This window comes from Cnephaeus nilssonii, assembly GCF_951640355.1.
Source record: "Cnephaeus nilssonii genome assembly, chromosome: 1".
Classification (NCBI taxonomy): Eukaryota; Metazoa; Chordata; class Mammalia; order Chiroptera; family Vespertilionidae; genus Cnephaeus; species Cnephaeus nilssonii.
Genome location: NC_137072.1, coordinates 64,573,528 through 64,595,674, shown reverse-complemented (window position 1 = coordinate 64,595,674; position 22,147 = coordinate 64,573,528). Strand labels below are relative to the sequence as shown.

The 22,147-nt window shown below is 39.1% G+C and overlaps 1 protein-coding gene and 1 pseudogene across 3 annotated transcripts in view; one reads left to right on the top strand and one right to left on the bottom strand.

Moving 5' to 3' along the window:
- The window catches only part of GPAT3 (glycerol-3-phosphate acyltransferase 3), an 82,910-nt gene that overhangs the window by 42,303 nt on the left and 18,460 nt on the right, over positions 1–22,147 (top strand). For both annotated transcript variants that reach the window (XM_079766702.1, XM_079766701.1), the window contains exons 4-7: positions 14,998–15,268; positions 19,494–19,568; positions 20,087–20,176; positions 21,883–21,976. In XM_079766702.1, the coding sequence (XP_079622828.1) occupies positions 14,998–15,268; positions 19,494–19,568; positions 20,087–20,176; positions 21,883–21,976 (530 nt within the window). The remainder of the gene's footprint in view (positions 1–14,997; positions 15,269–19,493; positions 19,569–20,086; positions 20,177–21,882; positions 21,977–22,147) is intronic.
- On the bottom strand, positions 5,609–7,431 carry LOC307102191 (protein-tyrosine sulfotransferase 2-like; annotated as a pseudogene). Its single transcript has 2 exons — positions 7,411–7,431; positions 5,609–7,136 (listed from the first exon to the last, which is right to left on the bottom strand). The product of its transcript is annotated as a protein-tyrosine sulfotransferase 2-like (transcript).

Genomic DNA, 22,147 nt, shown 5'->3' with positions numbered 1-22,147 from the left:
TATTAAGGAAGGTTTGACATCATCTATGTTGAGACTTACTCTCCAAGGACATTCTATCTTTTTGTTTGTTTAGGCGTTCTTTCTTATTCTCCAGAGATGTCTCAAAGTTTTTCTTAGACAGGTTTTGTACATTTCATCTTAAGTTTATATTTCTGGTTGCTATTATAAATGGAGTATCTTCTTCCATCATCTTATCTAACTGATGGTTGTTCATATATTGGAAAGTATTTGATTTGGTAAGGTAGCAGGATATACAAGTAAGAATTCTCATACTGTATGAAGGTTTTCAGATAGGCTTAACTCTTTTTTTTTTCAGGTATGCAATTATTTTATTTCGCATAGTGATAGTAACTACTTCTTATTCAACTTTTGTCTGTATTTTAAAAAAATATATTCTATTGATTTTTACAGAGAGGAAGGGAGAGGCATAGAGAGTCAGAAACATCGATGAGAGAGAAACATCGATCAGCTGCCTCCTGCACACCCCCTATTGGGGATGTGCCCGCAACCAAGGTACATGCCCTTGGCCGGAATCGAACCTGGGACCCTTCAGTCCACAGGCCGACGCTTTATCCACTGAGCCAAACCGGTTAGGGCTGTCTGCATTTTATTTATTTTCTAGTTAGTACTGCATTTCTCTCGCTTGTCTAATTGTGTTGGCTGCTACAGTGTTGAGTGACTGGTGCTAGTTGTTGTTCCTGTTGGGTACAGACTGTAGTGCCTTCAGTATCTTCCCAGTAAGCATCATGCTTGCTTTGCTCTAGCTCTCCATCTTACATTAAATAATTGTTGATTCTTGTTTTGTTATTTTAAAACCAAGAATGAATATTGAATTTTTTATGCATTTTCAGCATCTTGGGTGGTGAATATATATTTTCCTTTTAGGAATGTTATGATAAATTACATGAATAGCTTAATATTTGAGTTATCTTTGCATTTATGGACTAAACATTGCCTGGCCATAATATGGTGCTGGAAACCATCTGCCAAAATTGGAGTTAGGATTTTTCCAGTTGATCCTTTTACTTGCAATTAGTCTATTACCTAGCTACCTACTTTCTTCCCTCCTTCCCTTTCTTTCTTCCTTCTCAGATTTAAAGGTTTGGTAGAATTCCTTGTAAAATGGCCTCGATTTGGTGCCTATTGGGAGTGGATAAAATTATTTTTTACTCCCTACAGCATTATTTCATTTGTGAAAACATATCTTTTTAGAGCATTCATCTCTTGGTGTCAGTATTGGTAAAGTTATTTTAGTAGAAAGTGGTTTCCCCAGATTTTTATTAAATTTATTTGTATAGGACTTTGTGCACACTTATTTCTTATAAATTTTATAATTTCCTATTTATGTTATTTCTTTTTTGTAAATTTTTACTATATGTGGGCTTTCTTCCCACCCTTATTTTTTCTTAATTGGGTTAAATAATCTCTCAGTATCACCAGGGAATGGGTTCTAGGAACCCCCTAAGATATCAAAATCCTCAGATGTTTAGGTCCCTTACATAAAATGGTGTAATATTTGCACATCCTCCTATATACTTTAAATCATTTCTAAATTACTTATAATACCAAATACAATGTAAATGCAATGTAAGTAGTTGTTGTATTGCTTAGGGAATAATGGCAAGGAAAAAGTCTGTACATGTTCAGTACAAGAACCATTGTAGGCCTAACTGCATAGTACACGTCAACAGCAATGTAACATTCCCAACCTCCTTCCCCCACAAATATTTTTGATCTGAGGTTGGTGAAATCTGTAGATGAGGAACCCACTGATATGGAGAGTTGACTGTTGTGGGGTAGATAGGTGTTTGAAGTAAACTTTACCCCTTTTCTTGTAAAAAAAAAAGTTGACTGTAACTCTTAAATTGTGCCAACTGGGGAAACATTGCTGGTGGGGTAGGGAGCAGGAGTAGTTTCATAACTCTACTGCTTCTTTAAAAACTAGGCAGATGATTGAGTAGCTCTTAGGGAAACCAGGGGAGATGCTAAGTCAGCATTTACTTTGAGCACATTTTGTACGACAGGTCATGATCGTTGTGCTGATTTCGTCCCCTTTTCTTTTTATGGGTTTGTTATATGGTATATAAAAATCTAGTTTTCTAAAGCAGTTTTGCCACTACAGGGACACTCATGAAACATTTATGTAGTGAGTTTTAAACTTTTGCCTTGTATTCACATTTTGTTTGTTTGTTTTCATCCTCTCCAATTCCTCCACTTCCAAGAATAGAAAAACTTCAAACTTTAAAACAACAACAAATACTCGACTTAACCATCAGCAACCCCTCTTACTAGTACATTGCTAATTTGTCCATCAAATAGATAGAGTGTTATTAATAATAGGTGAAATTAAGCAGAAAGGTGTTAATGGTGTCTGTGAACTCCCAGTGTTCTAATACTTATTGGTAATAACTTGGTTCTCTCTAAGTATGTAGAGGTGGGGTTTTCTTGGCTCTTGTGCATTGTGAATACATGCTTCTTCATGGGCCGCATTCTCATTAGTGTGTTCAATTGCCACTCAGGAGTGTGTTTTTTAGCATTAAAGTGAGGGAAAGTCACCAAAAGGGCAGTCTTTTTTGCTAGCACCCATGCATGAGTGAAGGGAAAGACCTTAAGCCTCTTGAAGTAAATTCTTTCACCACAGCGTCCTTCAGTCTAGTTGCTGATTGGCTGTTTGTCCTAAGGAGTGGAGAAGGCACTAGGGGTAAACAAGTCTTGACTTCCTGCCAGCTGAGCCCAGGGAGCAGCCTGTCTATCTTAGTGGGGCAAATCCAGGTTTTGTGGGAGCCTGAAGCTTATACAATTTGGAGGCCCTCTTTAAGTAAAAGAATAAAAAGAATAAACAAAATTGGTGCGGGATTTTGGGAGAAGCTCTGCGGTTGAGGAGGACAAAAAGGACAAAAAAATTATAATTTCCTAGAAACCATATTAGCTTCGTGGTCAGTGTATCTTTGGCTCAGACTCCTTGAACTCAAACCTAGAGCCATGCTGAGGATGTAGTAGGGTTCCTCAGCTGTTGGGTCCAAAAGAGATAGAGGCAATTTTCTACAAACCTTGGCTGATAGGTAGGCCAGCTTAATGAAGATGAATGTGTTAGAATTCATCTATGGTGTTAGAATATATCTGAACAGCAATAACAACAAAGCATCAAGGTGATTATCCTTTCTAAACATTGACTAACCTGCAAGATGCATGGAGAAGCTGCTTATGCCTTGGAGAGGATTTGAAAAGTAAGGTCCTGACGGGACATCTGTGTGCTAAGGTTATAGAGTCATAAATTGGGCAGAACAGCCTCCTTGGGCAACTCAAATTAGGCTGAAATACAAACTGGCTGGGGGAGCATTAAGTGAACCACTGCCCCGGGGCTGTTTTTCGTTGGGCTTATCATGAAAAGTCCCAGAAATCTGATGTGTTCCAGGCTGTAAAAGATTCCTGTCCTACATTATGTGAAGTGACATTAGTCAGACAGAGAAAGACAAGTATTATATGATCTCATCATATGTGGAATCTAAAAAATGCTGAACTCATAGAAACAGAGAACAGATTGGAGGTTGCCAGAGGCAGGGGTGGGAAAATAGGTGAAAGTGGTCAAAAGATACAAACTTCCAGTCAGAAGGTTTAATAAATCCTGGGATATAATGTACAGCATGGTGATTACAGTCAACATTTGTTTTGTATATTTAGAAGTTGCTGAGTGAGTAGATCTTAAAAGTTCTTAACACAAGAAAATATTGTAACTATGTGAGGTGGTGGATGTTAACTAAACTTATTGTGGTAATCATTGGGTAATGTATATTTATAGCAAATCGTGTTGTACACGTAAAACTAATATAGTGGTATATGGCTATTGTATCTCAATAAAACTGGAAAAAAAGAGATTCCTGCCCCAGTTTACATATACATAGAAAGTGACTCGAGTTACAGTTTTACAAGTACATATCCAGGTTAATGATAGATGGAGGCCACATATAAGTTTTCCTGTATCAATTCGAGTTCTATTTCTTCCCTCAAAGATGGAGAAATGCTAGAAAGAACTGCTACGCAGGGCTTTCTATTTAGCAAGGAAGAATGGGGGCTGATGTGTAATTAATAAAGAAGATCTTACATATTTGAGGTTGTTGCACACAGTGACATGGAATTTGAGGCTTCGGATATGAGGAAGAATTTAGTTTTGGAGTCACAGACAGACTTGGTTTCAAATCTTGGTTTTGTTGTTTATTCCCTTTGTGGCCCCAGGCAAATTACTCAAACCCTCTGAGCTTGTTTCTTTATCCTTATAATAGAATAATAGATAATATCTCATGGATAATGAGGATTACATAAGTATATGTGTCAAAGGCTTAGCACAGTCTGTTGTGAAGAAACATTTAGTAAATGCCATCTGCCTTCTAGTTTAGGAAGGAAGATTTAAAAATATTCATAGGATAGGTACAATATCAGCTAGAAAGTAGGGGACTAAAAAAGCCTAAGTGCCCATCAGCAGATGAGTGGACTAAAAAGCTTTTGTACATCTACACAATGGAATACTACGCTGCTATAAAAAAGAAGGAATTTTTACCATTTGCAATAGCATGGATGGACCTGGAGAGCATTATGCTAAGCGAAATAAGCCAGTCAGAGAAAGATAAATATCACATGATCTCACTCATATGTGGGTTATAATGAATAACATAAACCAGTGATGGGCAACCTTTTGAGCTTGGTGTGTCAAACTTCGCCAAAATACTGAGCATAACTCGGCTAGTGTGTCACTTTGAGGAAAAAACTAACTCCAAGACTCTAGTTGCAAATGTTTCATCCTCAGGAGCAGCAAATGTTTCATCCTCGGCATGCGGCCGCGTGTCATCAGAAATGGCTACGCATGTCAGTGCTGACACGCGTGTCATAGGTTCGCCATCACTGACATAAACTGATGAACAAAAATAGATCCAGAGACTAAGATATACTAAACAGACCGTCTAACCTCAGAGAGAAGGCAGGGTAGGAGGGGGGCGGTAAGAGATCAACCAAAGGACTTGTATGCATGCATATTAGGATAACCAATGGACACAGACACTGGGGCAATAGGGGCTTGTCCTGGGGGGCGGGAGTGGCGGGGTCAATCGGGGGAAAGGAGACATGTTTAAACAATAATAATAATAAAAAGTAACATTTTTTCTGATTAAAACAATTGAGGCATAATTTACATATATTAAAATGCACAAATATCAAGTGTTTAACTAGGTGTATTTTTGCATATTTTTAGACCTATGTAACTACCACCCAGATCCATCTAAAGGACATATCTACAACTTCAGAGTTTTCAAGCCCTTGCCCAGTGTATAGCATGCATCCCTCAGTCCCTGTTATAACTTTCATATATTACATTTTTAAATAGATTCTTTGAATTCTAAAATAGGGGTCAGTTCTAGCCGGGTTGGCTCAATGGATAAAGCGTCAGCCTGCAAACTGAAGGGTCCTGGGTTCGATTCTGGTCAAGGGCACATGACTGGGTTGCAGGCTTGATCCTCAGTAGGGGATGTGCAGGAGGCAGCCAATCAATGATTGATCTCTCATCATTGATGGTTCTATCTCTCTCTCCCTCTCCTTTCCTCTTTGAAATCAATAAAAATATGTTAAAAAAAAATAGGGGTCATAAGAGAGGCATAGGTTTGGGCCTTATCCCAGCCAACAAAGCCGCTGAGACATCCTGCACAGGAGGGAGGTGGCAAGTCCATCTCTTAAAAAAAAGTTCTCAAGGGGAAAAATATACACACCTAGGTTTCAAAAGCTGGACTCCGCAGGTAGCCTGTTTCAAGGGAAGTTTTCAATAATCAGGGCTTTGCAAACACATGCAAATACATTCCTCGTTAGCAGTCCCGTTTGGTGGTAAATAGCAAGCAATATGCTTGAATTAGAGGTCCGATTTCCACTCGAATGTAGTTTCTCCCCTTCTTGGCAACAGAGCCACTTGCGGAGATCTGGAAATCAGGAGCTTCCTAAGTGGGAGGCGGTGCTGTTCTGGTTCCCCTGAAAATATCCTTTCAGATTGGCTGGTGTTTTATAGTTTCCTTTCAAGAGCCAGTCAGGGTTTCCATAGTTGGGAGGGTTTGCATAAGGGTCATAGCGGAGCCAGCATGGGGGCGATCTGGGCCATATCCCTCACCACGTCCCCAGGAATGTGCCTGTCCACTTGGAGAGTGCTTCCAGGTTCATGGGCTTGATGACCTGGTCTGTAGATCACGATCTTGGACAGGGAGACGCCACCAGGCTTGCCAATGAGGTCCTCCAGGGAGTCACCCCAGGCCTGCTGAGGAAGGCCAGTATGAGCTTGAGGGAGCGCCGGGGGTGCAGCATCTGCTGCTCCTTGTACACCGGCAGGCACATGTCCCTGCCCACCTCCATGCACTGCGCGTACATCACCTCGATGGCCTTGCTCCACTTGGTGAGGCAGTTGAGGTAGCTGCTGAGTTGTTAAACCCCCGATGGCGCGACCTTGCGAGTGATAATGGAGTGCAAGGAGGCGCCACCGTCCCACACCATCGGCAGGAATTTGAAGTTGGGGAGGAGGCGCGACAGGTAGACGGAGGACTTGAGTGTGAAGGGGTCCTTGTTGCAGAGCACGCTGGCCGGCTGGCTGTGCTTGGCGATCACCTCCAGGATGAAGGCCTGCATGGCAGCGTCCAGCACCTCTTCTGTCACGCCTGCCTCGTCCAGCCGCAGCTTCTGCTGGAGAGGCTTGGACCAGGCCTGGCACATGGCCAGCATGCCGGGGATGATGCGGAGCGCACCTCGGGGTGGGCGTCCAGCATGGCATGCATCAGCATGGCGCCACTGCGGGGCTGCCGCCCACGAAGATGAGTGGCACGGCCTTGCCCTAGCGGTACTCCACGTGGTCCGTGCCCACCATCACCAGGTCCTCCTGCTGGGCCTGCGGCTCCGCGGGCCCTTCAGCACCGCCCGGCACGCCAGCACCTGCTGCCTCAGGCCAGGACCAGGGCCAGGGCGCAGCCTGCTGCCAGCAGCGGCCTCCGCACCAATGGGCGCACGTCGGGCCTGCGGTGCGGGGCCTGCTTTAGCGACAGGTCAGCCAGAGACCAGCTGGGCTCACATCGTGCGGAGGCGCAAACAGGAGCGACTCCCAGGCCAGCTGCCCCGCCCTGGGGAGAGCCCTGTTATAACTTCTTGTCTGATTTCTGTCACGATCAGTTAGCCTTTTCTATCTTTGAAATTCACACAAATGGAATCATACAATATGTGCTCTTTTGTATTTTTCCCTCACTCGGTATGTTTATGAGATTTCTCTGTTGTTGAATAGATCAATAGACTTTAAAACACTTGCTCTGGAGTATTCCTTTTACCGATACTTCTTAATTTGTTTATCCATTATTATGTTGATTGACATTTGAGTTATTTTCAGTTTTTAGGTATTACGAGTAAAGCTGCTGTGACCATTGTTGAACAGGTTCTTGTGAACCTATTTACTTGTTTTCCTGGAGTACATACTTTGAAGTGGAATTGCCAGGTCATAGGCTAAGCAAATGTATGTTTAACTTTATTAGACACTGCTAAATGATATTCCAAATTGGTTACATACTCTCAGAGCAATGCATGTGAGTTCCATCCAGTCACTGTATAGCCTCTTCAACACTTGGGTGTTTTTGGCCTTTTTATTTTATTTATTTATTTATGTAAAAGATTTTTAAATTGATTTTTAGAGAGAGAGAGAGAAACATCACTGTGAAAGAGAAACATCATTGGCTGCTTCCCGCATGTTCCCTACTGGGATAAAGCTTGCAACTTGGGCGTGTGCACATGCGGGGAACCCAGCCTGCAACCTTTTGGTGCATGGGACCACGCACATTGGCCAGGACTGCATAAAGACCTTTCAATCTTTAATTACATCTAAGTGATTGCTTAAATACGGGTCTTGTCTCTCTGGAGTTTGGCATTGAATGTTTCTGTTCTTTAATCTCAGCAGCACTGGTTCGCCCCCTGCCCAACAACCCTAACCACATAAAGTTCATCTTTTCAACTACTTTACCTTTCTCTTCTTTCATCAGGCCAATCACATTTATGAATCAGAAAGGAAATTAGGGCCTGGGAGGGAAGTATGTAGGCTTGGCTTCCTTGCCCAGGACCAGACCCCCTCAGTAGAGCTCCTCATGCCAGAAAAAGGACCTCACTGCCAAATAGTAGGTTCTGGGACAGGTGAACTCTTCCCTGACCAATTGCTTAATAATTGGGTAGAGGCATGTAAAGTAAACTTTTTTTTCTAAAAAAAGGGGAAATAGTAAATCATTGAAATAGGATTCACAAATAGTGTCTACTTCAATTCTTTTTTAAAAAATTGTGGCAAGACCACTTAACCTGATATCTACCCTCTTAACAAATTTTTAAGTGTGCAGTACAGTATTGTTAACTGTGGGCAATGTTATACAGCAGATCTCAGGTAAATTGAAGCATAACATAGGCAAGAATGTAAAATTATAAATGTATAGCTGGATGAATTTCACAAGGTACTCATGTACCTTTCATCTAGATCAAGAAATAGAATAGATCAATACCCCAGAAAGTTTCCCCAGTGCCCTCTCTAAATCACTGCAGGATGAGGAAGTATATATTTGTTCCAAATTAGATTTAATTTAAATATTCTTTATTGAAACAGTGATAAAGGAGATTTCTGGTTCATGGTACTGCTACTATGTAATCTCCTATGTTTTGGGGTTAGTTAGGCATATGAGTGGATGGGATTCTAGCTCAAATAGATGATGTTAAATAGTTTCCATGAGAAAGAGTGTTTTGAACTCTGAGCCTCTGACTTTTGGAATATAGCCCATTGGTAAGTTAAAGGTCAACTTCTTTATATAAACCTATCTTATACCCTTCTGGTCTGATTCCCCCCCCCCCCCCTAATTGCTAATCTAGAAAGCATGCTGAATAGCTGGAGGATGGAAAACTAGCATGATTTATAAATGGGCAGTTATTCTAAGAGTACACTCAGCTAATTTAGAGTTAATTATACTTGATGATTTTAACTTCGGCCTCCATTTCTTCTAAAAGGCCTTTCATAGCTGGTATTATTTATGTACCAGTGACTTGCTAAAGGCACAGGGACACAGGGCAGCTTGTGCAATTAATCTCTTGCATTACATAGAGGTAGTTGTTCTAATTTTATGTCCATCGAAGCATGGACCTCTGCCAAAGCATTTGGTATAAGGACAAAGTTCAAATGTTTATAGCTTTACTTTTTTAAAGCTGACTGTGTAACAAAAAGAAATATTTCCTAGAATCAGGATTTTACCAATTTAAGAACTATGGATTGTTCTGGGTTAATTGAATCAGGGTTAATTTCTTAATAATAATTGAGTTTCCTGCCCTAGCTGATTTGGCTCAGTGGATAGAGCATGGGCCTGTGGACTAAAGGGTCCTGGGTATGATTCTGGTCAAGGGCACATGCCTAGGTTATGGGCTCGATCCCCAATAGGGGGCATACGGAAGGCAGCTGATCAACGATTCTCTCCCAGTGTGTTTCTCTCTCTCTCCCTCTCCCTTCCTCTCTGAAATCAATAAAAATATAAAAAAATATATAGACATAAATACATATCAGATTTAACTAGCAGATACAATTTTGATATTGGCTTGTGCAATCATTTAGAAAACTCAATTATTATTTTTTTAAAATACATTTTTATTGATTTCAGAGAGGAAGGGAGAGGGAAAGAGAGATAGAAACATCAATGATGAGAGAGAATCATTGATCGCTTGCCTCCTGCATGCCCCCCACCAGGGATGGAGCCCAAAACCTGGGCATGCATCTTGACTGGGAATTGAACTGTGACCTCCTGGTTCATAGGTCAACTCTCAACCACTGAGCCACACTGGCTGGGACTATGTCTACATTTTGAAGACTGTCAGTCCACTTCTGAATATTTCTTGGTGCCAAAGGAAATATTTCCTCTCTTTCTAACCTTTCTTTGATGCCTGATACATGGTGAGTGTCCACTCTATGTTGATTGAATTGAATACTTTTTTTCTGTCAGAATTTTATACTTAGCATGAGTTGAATCAGTCATTCTGACTCTCAGTAGTCAATATATATCAGGAAGGAGGTAAAATATATTCAGTAATGCTTCTTTTGAAATCTATTTTTATAATTTTCAGATATTTGTGTGCCTTATTAAAGAACTCCTGCCCTAACCGATTTGACTCATTGGATAGAGCATTGGCCCAGATTTGATTCTGGTCAAGGGCATGTACCTTGGTTGCAGGCTGGATCCCCAGTGGGGGTTGTGCAGGAGGCAGCTGATCAATGTTTCTCTCTCATTGATGTTTCTAACTCTCTATCCCTCTCCCTTCCTCTCTGTAAAAATCATTTAAATATATTAAAAAAAAACACACAACAAAAACTCCTAAGCTGGTATATACTCTCTTATAATAGAGATCTTCATTTAGGAACAACTGTCAGTTCCATGTAACCTTTTTTTTTTTTTTGGCAATAACACATGTGTACCTAACACTTAATTTAATAAGTAAAACTTTATAGAAATAGTTAAATTCTCCTGTGTATGCCTCCCTGATTTAATTACTTCACCAGCCTCTAAAACTACTACTCTATTTTTGATATTTATTATTTTTATGCATATTGTCATATTTCCCCTATACATGTGTATCCTTAAACAAGACATAGTATTTATTGTTTTGCATTATTCAAACTCTATAAAAGTGCCACCTTCCATATATCATTCTGAGTTGTTTGTTCATTCTGATGTTTACAAATTATCTAAATTGGTAACTGTTCTAGTTAATTTCTTTTAATTCCTATGTAGCATGCAATGTATGTATCCATCTTTAATATGAGCTGCATTTATTTATCTATTTGATTGAGATATAATTTACATATAACATGTTAGTTTCAGGTGTATAACATAATAATTTGATATTTGTATATATTGCTGTATGTCCATCTATCTAATGGGCCTTTGGCTTGATTCACTATTTTGCTGTTGCAAATAATGTAGCAAAAAGTTCTTACAGATGTCTACTTGTGCACAGTTTTGCAAGAATCTCTCCAGAGTATAAGGGGGAAAAACATGTTCCTTAAGGTGGAATCATCAATAGATGTTAATTACCACTGGGAGGAAGTTTGAGGAGTAGGCTATTTCTATAGTCTCAAAGTATCTTCCCTTTATAGATAGTTACTGATAATAAGTATATACTTATTAATCAAAAAGAGAAAAACAGTTAACTTTACAGTGGAAAAACCTGGTAAGCACCAACTGCCTTAAACCAAGTGATTAAAGTTAAACGTCTCCATTATGGGACTAACTATAACGTGCCTCTCATGTAATGCACTGAGAAGAATGTAACATGACTTACATAGTATTTCTTCCAAAAGTGTACACAGCCTGTATTTAATCATGAAGAGACATCAGATCAACCCAAGTTAAGAGGCATTCTACAAAATGTGGCTTGTACTCTTAAAAAATGTCAATACCTTTGAAAAACAAAGAAAGGCTGATGAACCTTTTCATATTAAAGGAGACTAAGGAGACTTGACCTGTAAATATAATGTATGATCCTGAATTGAATCCTGGACCAGCAATTAAAACAGTTCTATGAGTGATATTACTGGGATAATTGTCAAAATTTGAATAAGGGCTATAGCACAGATACTACTAGCATTGCAGTAATGTTAATTACTGACATTTTCCTGATTTTGATAAGTATTCTGTGGTTAAATAAGTGAAACTCAGTGTCCAAAGGAAATCTGTGCTGAACTGTTTGAGGGTAAAGGGTGTAATGCCTGCAACTCACTCTCAAATGGTTCAGGAAAAAGTATCTTTTTATACTTATAGAGATAGAACAATAAGGCAAATGTGTCAAAATATCGGCAATTAGTAATGCTGGATAAAGTGAACTATTGTTGCAACTTTTCTGATATTTGAAATTATTAAACAAAAATCTTCCTGGGAGTGTAATTGCTGGGTCTTAGGCTATGAATATCTTTAAATTTACCAGATAGTGCTAAATCATTTTTCAGTGTGGTTGTACTAATTACATTCCCATTGTCCCAAGTCTTCACAAACACTTGATATTATTCAATTTAATATATATATATATTTTTTATCAATCCTTATGGGCATGAAATTGTGGTTTTAGTTTGCATTTCTCTAATCATAGTGAATTTGAACATCTTTGCAATGCTTAGTCATTAAAGCTTACTCTTTTTGTGATTTACTTGCCATATTCTTAGCTAAAATTTTTACTGGGTTCTTTGACTTTCTCTTTTTAATTTTTTCTATGTCTTAATAATTTTGGAAATCAATCCATTGCCAATTAGATGCATTACAGTTACCCACATACTTTTGAAAGAGGCTTAATGAAAATATAAAATTGAGTTATATTTTATTTGAGTTACACAGAATAAAGTAGGTTAGGGGGCAGAGAAAATATTGTACGTCAAGGCTAGGGACTAGGGACCTGGCTTCAGATCTCTCCTGGCTCAGCTAAATAATATGAGCCACCTTGAACTTGCCTTCTTATCTCTGGCCCCTCTGGAAAAGGTTATTTTTAGAAGGGCTGTCCACTGTCTCTAGTGTGTTTCATTCAGGGATTTGCTGAATAACCTGTTCTTCCTTTGTCCTCTAGACTTAAAAAAATTCAATATATTGCTAAATAATGAAACTCTTGCACTGCTAAATTTAGGCCAATAGTTGAAATTGAGTAACCTGCTTTGTATTGCAGTGCCTAAGAGTAAGAGGGTAGTTCAGTAGTGACACTATCTTGGGACATTCTCTGATACTAATTTTCAGAGATGGTGGAGAAAGGTTAAATCACTTAAGAGTTGACTGCTGAAAAAGATAGTCTAATAATCATTCAAGAACTTGGTTTATTATGCTAATTCTTAAGACAAAGGCATTAGCTTTACATGTGGGCAAAAACAAACAAACCAAAATCACCCCATAAACTCAAAAGTAAAGTCACAAAACTTTAACCATGTAAGGAAACTAGAGATCCCCTCCCCTCCATTTTATAAAGAAGGACACCAAGTTAGGTGATTTATCTATCAATCACAGTCATAGAGCTGGTTGTTGTCCTAAACAGCACTTGACTTTGGATTCCAGGTCTTCATTACTTTCTACTCCAGTGCATTATGCTGCTGTTCCTTCAAAAAACCCAATACATTACAGCTCCCGCTACATACAAGTTCTCCAGAGGATAGGTAATATAGTACTCTTCACTTTCCTCATTGATTACCTAGGGAACTGGAAAGTGAGAAAATCAAAGGAGGTCTTTTTCAGGGAATTTAACACTTTAATCTTTACCCCCCCCCCAAAAAAAAAAAAAAAAGACTTTTCTGATGTAGAAAATACATTTCTTTCTTTGTGACACACTTCAGAGAGATAAATGGATAGTTATATCACTATGTACATAGTTCTTCTTTATTCTTCAAAGACGTCCTCTTTAATTTTTCTTTTTTAGTAGTTAGAACTGAGTAGTAGTAGTCATTTTTCAATTTACAAATTTCTGCTACTTGAAAAACCTTTGAATTATTTTCCTTATGGAAAATGCAATCTATACATATAAAAGGCTAATATGCAAAGTGTCCCCTTGGGAGTTGGACCTGGAGACCGGGAGTTCGATCACTTGCTATGACATGCACTGACCACCAGGGGGTGGCGCAGAATGAAGGAAGGCTCCAGCTGGCAGCTGGCAGCTGGGGAAGGGAGGCCCTGGTTGGCAGCTGGAAGGCCCCTGTTGGCCCTGATTGCTGGCCAGGCCTAGGGATCCTACCCGTGCACGAATTTCATGCACCAGGCCTCTAGTAACAGTATAAAGAGGAAAACTCTAATCTTATTGTCCAAAGATAACTACTAAATGTCCTTCTTAACATTTTTTCAATGTATATATGTTTCATAGAGATCTTGCCTTTTTTTCACTTAATGTTAGAATATTTATTAATGGATGCATTCTAGCTCATCGTCTGGATCGATTATAATGGAAAATGCTCTGGTCTACCATTCTGATTATATTTTATGGCAGATTCTTAGAATTGAAATTATTGAATTATCAGCAAAACTATTCTTTTGTCTCTTCATGCCAAACAGATTTTGACAAAGTTGCTACCAGTTCCATACTCAATACAAATTGAGTATGAGAGTACCTGTATTATTTTTATCTTTGAAATTTATCACTAAAAATGTTGCTGATTTAATAATATAAATAAGCCAGTCTAAGTTACCTTTCTTTTTTTTAAAATATATTTTATTGATCTTTGACAGAGAAGAAGGGAGAGGGATAGAGAGTTAGAAACATCAATGAGAGAGAAACATCGATCAGCTGCCTCCTGCACACCCCCTACTGGGGATGTGCCCGCAACCAAGGTACATGCCCTTGACTGGAATCGAACCTGGGACCCTTCAGTCCACAGGCCAATGCTCTATCCACTGAGCCAAACCAGTTAGTGCTAAGTCACCTTTCTTTGATTACTATAAGTTTTTATATATTTATTAACTATTTAGGTTGTTTCTGTAAATTCAGTTCATGAACTTTGCTTACTTTTCTATAGCAACCTGTGCTTTTTTTATAAAATAATTTTCACATATTAAAAACATCAACCATTGCCTTTTGTGGTAAATACCTTTTACCATTTTGCTTTGTTTTTTTGCTTTATGGTTTTTATCAGGGGAGAACAGAAGTCTTTATTTTTATAGTCTAGATCTATACATGGGGCGAGTTTGCTTCTGTGAGTTCTTTCACTAGTGGTGTGAAGGGAGGAAATGCAAGCAAGAAGGCTATTGAGGACCAAGATTCCTCTGTAAACTGAAATCCTTGGGTAGAGGCCATTTCATGCAGACTCGGTGATTTCACCTCTTCTCCCACTGCAGTTGCTTGTCTTGTATATATGAAATCTGCCATATTATCTGTTAAATTTATTTGTCTGTGCACAGTTGGCCCTTTGGCCATTTTTTTATATGTCCTATGGCATTTCCTCATGTCCTGATGCTTTCTTTTAAGGTATTATCCAAAGAGATAAGTCACCCATGGAAAAAGGGCTCTCTGGTCTGCGAGGAAGGGACTTTGAGCTGTCTGACGCGTTTTATTTCTCCAAGAAGGGATTGGAAGCCATTGTGGAAGATGAAGTGACCCAGAGGTTCTCCTCAGAGGAGCTAGTATCATGGAATCTCCTCACAAGGACCAATATAAATTTCCAGTACATCAGTCTGCGGCTCACCATGGTGTGGGTGCTGGGCGTCATAGTACGCTACTGTTTCCTATTACCTCTGAGGTAGGTCTCCTGCCCAGGGGTTTGATGGTATAATTGGTTCAGCTTTCTTTTAAATCATGTATGTAATGGCCACATGTGAGTATTATGGTACTGGTCTCACTCCTTCCCACATAAGAAAACACCATCAAATGTGACCTCCACAGGAATGTATTAAGTATCTATTCTCCTTTCACATTTCCTCCTCTTCCCCTGGACACCCCCCACCCCCCCAAATTAAGGTGTGTATTCAGAATCTAATATATAGTCTGGATCCATGTTACACTTTCAGTCATAGATAATTTGATGGATAGAAAAGGGAAATGGGAAAAAAGAAGAGATTTTACAGTTTCACACTCACTGTGTGTCAAACAAACTCTTTTTTTAAAAAAAATATATTTTATTGATTTTTTACAGAGAGGATGGGAGAGGGATAGACAGTTAGAAACATCGATCAGCTGCCTCCTGCACACCCCCTACTGGGGATGTGCCCGCAACCAAGGTACATGCCCTTGACCGGAATCGAACCCGGGACCCTTCAGTCCTCAGGCCGACGCTCTATCCACTGAGCCAAACCGGTTTTGGCTCAAACAAACTCTTAACTGTCTCTCTGCTGGTCTGTAGTGGTTCATAGCTGCCTACGAGAGGAAACATTCCTGAGAGTGGTTACCACATGGGGGAGAGCCATTCAGTAGAGTGAATATGTTCCATCCACATCCATTTATGATCATTCACTTTTCTTATTAAAAGTTCCACTTCTGGGTCTCCTTCTGGTTCTAAGTTTGAGTGCCACCTGATGAGGAGGTACTGACTGGAACCATAGTGTGGAACTAGAGTAGAAGAGGTAACACTGGGCATTGGGATGAAGTGCAGGTGACTAAGGTTTGTTTAGCAGGGTGGTGGCAGGTAGTATGCATGTATATCAGTCATACATTGCTGTTTATTGTCTTGCTTCATTTCCCTTGGGCATGGCCTTGGCATCCTCCCAATAGAGCTTTCCAGGCAGTCGCTATCAGCCAACAAAAATTGGTGCATAAGTTGAAACCTCTTTACCATCCCTAGGGTGGCCTATACTTGCCTCATTTAGATTTATTACAAGGGAAAAGATTAAGTATAAGCAAAGGCACATTTCTAAGAAACTCGTTCTGCTTTCCTGTGCTCATGTTGCCAGTGACTAGTTATTGGGGGCATGTTACGTCTTTTGGGAATCATTTCAGCTCTAATAACAAAGTGAAATTCAGGGCTTTACATACACGTCTGTTTTTGTTTTAAATCCTCATCTGAGGACATGCTAAGGAAAAGGGAGAGAGAGAGAGAGAGAGAGAGAGAGAGAGAGAGAGAGAGAGAGAGAGAGAGAAACATTGATTGGTTGTCTTTTGTATGTGTCCCAATCAGGAATTGAACTCAGGTATGTGCCCTTGCAATGTTTTGGTACACAGGATGACACTCAACCAACTGAGACACTCCACACTCCAGCTGGGTTTCACATACACTTTTGCTTGAACCTTAAGCCAGTGTAGCGTTCATGTACTTGGGGATGTCCAAGACTACCTATTTGACATGCTATGGAAGGCAATATTTGAGCTTTTATTTATTGGAAGTTTCTAGTTTATTACAATTAGAGCTTCCATTTATTGTTTTTATTCTTAAAAAGAAATGAAACCTCAGTGAAGTTGATTATATAGATAAGCTCTTCCATCTTCACTTGGTCCATTGGTCAGGCACCATATCCCAGGCAGCCATAGAGAACAGTGAGGATTTCACAACAGAGTCTTGAAATTCCCTCATTTGTTGGTTAGCTTTCACCTGCTGTGGGTGTTCATCAAATAGTGTTATGATTTTATTATCTAGTTTAAATTAAAGTAATGCTCACAAAATAGATAAGTGACATAAAAGTTTCTTGCAAAGAAACCAGGCTTAAGATAATCCTGTAATGTAAGCATCCAAGAACAAGAAGAAATGGCAGAATTAAGATTCCCATTCTTATTACATACTCTTCATTATGAAAGAATTGCTTTAAAAGTGGTGTTTAAAAGAAGGAATTGCTATAAAGTAAGCATTAAAAATAACAACCAGATTGTGCTAAAAATGATTGTGTTGGTGTTTGTACAACTCTGTGAATATGCCAAAAACAATTGGATTGTACATTTTAAATGGGTGAATTTTATGATATGTGAATTATAGCTCCATAAAGCTCTTACTAAAACCTCATAAACAGATTGTGGCTGAAAACTTTGTGTCATCTAAGAGAATTCTCCTGTTTGCTCACTTAAACTGGAAAACAGAATTTTCTGGCTTGTTAGTATAGCAGACAAAAACCTTCAATGGTTTGGAACACAATTGTTGAAATGTCACCCTTTCTGATTTAATGTGTAGGAACAAGTGATTCTCATTAGAGCAAGGTGGCAAAATATTTTAAAACTTTTGCATAATTGATGGTTAAGATTAAAACAGCTATTTAGTTATCATCAGTGACTGATACGAAAATATGGCAACTAAAGGAAACTTAATTTGACCTTCTAATTGCTGTGTCAAAAAGTGTTAAACCACCCTAGCCAGTTTGAGTGGATAGAGCTCAGCCTGTGGACTTAAGGGTCCCAGGTTTGATTCCTGGTCAAGGGCGAGTTATATCGGTTGCAGGCTCATCCCAGGGGCTTGTGCGTGAGGCAACCAATCAATGTATCTTGATGTTTCTCTGTCTGTCTCCTCCCCCTCCTTTCCATGCTCTTTATTTATTTTAATTTATTTTAAATATATTTTTATTGATTTCAGAGAGGAAGGGAAAGGGAGAGAGAGATAGAAACATCAATGATGAGAGAGAATCATTGATTGGCTGCCTCTTGCATGCCCCACACTAGGGATCAAGCCAGCAACCCAGGCATTTGCCCTGACTGAGAATCGAACCGTGACCTGTTTCATAGGTCAACACTCAACCACTGAGCCACGATGGCTGGGCTCCACTCTCTTTAAAAATCAATGGAAAAATATCCTCGGGTGATGATGAATAGCAACAACAACAACAAAAAGGTGTTAAACCAAGACTTTAATACCCTTATAAGGTGTTTATGAGGAAACCCATTTATTCTGAAAGATTATAAAACTCAACTTTTTCTTTTTGAGTAATTCTATTTAATTTCTAAAATGACATTATTTTTGAAGTTACTAAAATATATATTAAAAGCACTTTTCAAAAATGAGAAAGTGGCCGAAACTGGTTTGGCTCAGTGGATAGAGCGTCGGTCTGCGGACTGAAGGGTCCCAGGTTCGATTCCGGTCAAGGGCATGTACCTCGGTTGCGGGCACATCCCCGGTGGGGGGTGTGCAGGAGGCAGCTGGTCGATGTATCTCTCTCATCGATGTTTCTAGCTCTCTATCCCTCTCTCTTTCTCTCTGTGAAAAATCAATAAAATATATTAAAAAAAATGAGAAAGTGTCTGTGTGGAGATTTAAAATATTGTCAGTCATCTTGTTTGCTAACTTTCAAGTTATCTTGAACTGTCCAAAGGAACAACCATTAGGTTTGCATTGAGGAATATATAATTTGGAGTTCTTATTATGAATGAGCCTGTAAGTATAACTTATTTTGCCATCTGTTATAAATTTTAAATACCTTTAAGAAAATTTTGAATTGTATCCTTTTGCTCACCTGTCATTAAAAAATCCAGGAAAACCAAGTGATTTTCAGACCTTTGCAAGGTATTTTCTTTTACAACCTTATCACACCACACCAAAGTACCCTGAACAAAACACGATGACTACTTTCAACCTGAAATGACTCCTTTCTACAACATAAAACTATTTTGTATAGAAGTTACTATGTATTAATTTAAAATAATTCAGAGTAATTTAAAAATTAAAATAATAAAGTAGATGGTCAAGACTTTTAATTTGTTCCCTTCACTAGCCCACTTGACACTCTGATGATTATGTAGATTAAACTTGATGGTTTGTGAATCGATTTCCAGGCCTTCTCTGTGTATTGTAGATGATTCATGTGCTTGCTGTTATTTTGAAAATGTCATCGTTTTCCATACATTGTTTTGAAACTTTGCTTTTTTGCTCTCAAAATGTACCAAGGACCATTCTTCCATGTCAGAATCTATAGATTTATCCAGTTTTTATTGCTGCACCATAACCCAGCATGGATGCTCCACAACTTATCCACAATTTTATTATTTGTGAACTTTCAGGTTATTTTCCTTTACCCCTACTATTCAACTAAACTTTTGCATCCCCTTTTCTTTTTCAGGGTTACCTTGGCTTTCATTGGGATCAGCTTGTTGGTTATTGGAACTACAATGGTTGGGCAGCTTCCAGACAGCAGGTGACGTGTTTCCTTTCACCAGCCGTGAATAGGATTGTCCTCTTCTTAGCTATGTCCACAAAGAGAATATTTGTTGAATTCCTATGTACAGCATCACATTTATGGCCTCAACACACTTGTTAAAATCCTGCTTACTTCATATTCTTGATTTGATTTTCAAAACGTACTTTCACGTAAGTCCCAAGAAGTTGTATTTTCAAAGGGGAAAGAAAGAGAAGAAAGAAATTGACTGAGGAACTTAAGGAAAGTGAGAGTCTTATAATATTGTCAGCCTCATAAGGCTGAGACCAAAGAAGCTTCAGCTTATTTATCTTGATCAGAAACTTATGGGGAGTGTCGAGTCGGGAGGGGGCTATTTTCCTTTAGCATTTTGTCCCAAGGGCCTCAGTGAGACTATGAACTGTGCTTGTGTTTCAGAGTACAGGCTGCTGCTGTGAAGGAGCACATTAAAGCTCTTATTGTATTATTTCCTAGGAGTGCCCAGAACTGTACAATAAAATGTTTTTTCTTTCCTTCAGTTTCAAAAACTGGCTAAGTGAGCTGGTTCACCTGACCTGCTGCCGGATCTGTGTGCGCTCCCTCTCTGGGACCATTCATTATCACAACAAGTGAGTGTCTGCTGGCCTCGGGCCTGGCTTTCTCTAGGTCAGGTCAGTGCGTAATGGACAGGTGAAATGAGAGGACTTCCTGTGTGTTCATCCTACCTCTTAGGGTGTCAGAGACACAACCACACACAAAACTCTTTTAAAAAGCAATCCGTTTGCAGAAGGGACATACCAATAAACATGTAATGACACTTGGTCATTGGGCATTTGTGGTGTGCAGGGCAGGCCTGTCCTTCTCGAGGTCTTCCTTCTGAGAGGCGCTGTTATCCTGTTTGGCAGGTGAAGAAACGGGGGCTCTGGGATTGGTTGTCTGGGGTTGCATAGTAAGTGGCAGTCAGATTTTGAATGAGGTCTGTCTGACTTAAACAGTGGTGAAGGTAACAGGCCTTTAGTGTGGTTGAAGGAGGACCAGACTTGGAATCTGGAGGCCTAGTCTGTTCTCACTCCTGCCCCTTCTAAAATTCCATAACTGAGCCTTAACACGGACCCCTTACCCTTAGTTGTAGAGGATAATGGTAGCTAAGTGAAGTTATAAGCTAAATGAGAGGAATTTTGATTGCTAACTTTTCTCTTAACTCAACTTTATTTTTTTCTTACATTTAACATCATTGTTTTAAAAGTTCTAGGACAAGCCTCTAATTTTTTAGTGTCTGGATCCTTCTATTTCATTTGTGGAAGGGAAACATCTTATTATTTGGCTTCCCCATGTGCTACCAACATAAAAGGTCCCTTCAATTTCTAAAATTATATGATTTTGTAATTGAGCTGTGAGTTTTGGGGTGAGGAGTAAGAGAAAATGCTTTGGAAGAAATGTGAGCAGAGGAGATACCTTCCACAGGAAAGGTGCTTTAATTACATAGAGAGGAATTCATAACTTTTTATAGAATTGCTTCTCATTTTAAGGAAAATATGCTAAAGTTGTTATGCATTTGGTTCCCTTTCTTCTCTGCATAGAACCAAAGAAAATTGCTTTGCTTCATTAGTGTCCAGTACTGGTTTGAACTCTAAGACAGAGGTCAGCAAACTAAGCTATGGGCCCGTAGGCCAAATGTGTCCCACCATCTCTTTTCTGTAAATAAAGTTTTAGTGCAACACAGCCACGCTCATTAATTTACAGATTATCTGTGGTTGCCTTGTGCCAAAACAGCAGAGTCCTATAGTTTTGACAGAGATTGGCTGGCTTGCAAAGCTTAAAGTATTTACTCTCCGGCCTGCGATAAGAAAAGTTTGCCAACTTCTGTTTTAGGGGGATAGAAGGTAGAAAGGAACCAATAGGAATTTTACTCTGTGGATCACTGTGCAGGCTCTAAAAGTAGATGCCATGAAGATGGAAATAACAGGAAAATGCTTATGATAAAATAAATGAAACTTATCACAAAATTTATTAAAATTATAGAATCTTTGTAATTCAGTCTAATATTTTAAAATTATATTTTCATCATAAAAGGAAAATCTGGTCATTACAAAAAAATAACATAAAAATATATAAAGGGAAAGTCAGGGGTTCCTTTTCCTATACTCTTGCCCCAATCCCATTCACCACTGTTTAAATCAGATAGACCCCCAGAGATAACCTTTTTAAAGTGGGCCCATATACTACGAACTTTATTTTTTTTAATGGAATTAAAAAAAAAATTGGATGAATAGCTGTTCTGCTAAATAGTGGCCATTTTTCAAGGTTTAGTATTTACCGTTGTTTGTGATTGCAGGCAGTACAGACCCCAGAAGGGAGGCATTTGTGTTGCCAACCATACCTCCCCGATAGATGTTTTGATCTTAACAACGGATGGATGCTATGCTATGGTAAGAGCAGCTTATTGATATTTCAAGTAGTTCCATGTTTTGTGGCTTGCTCAAATTTTAAATTTATTTGGGCACAAATCAGAAAGTTTTATATTAGAAAGTGACTGTGTTATACTAATGTAGCTTACGTTATGTACATTATTTACATGAACATATAGTGTAAGAAAAAGA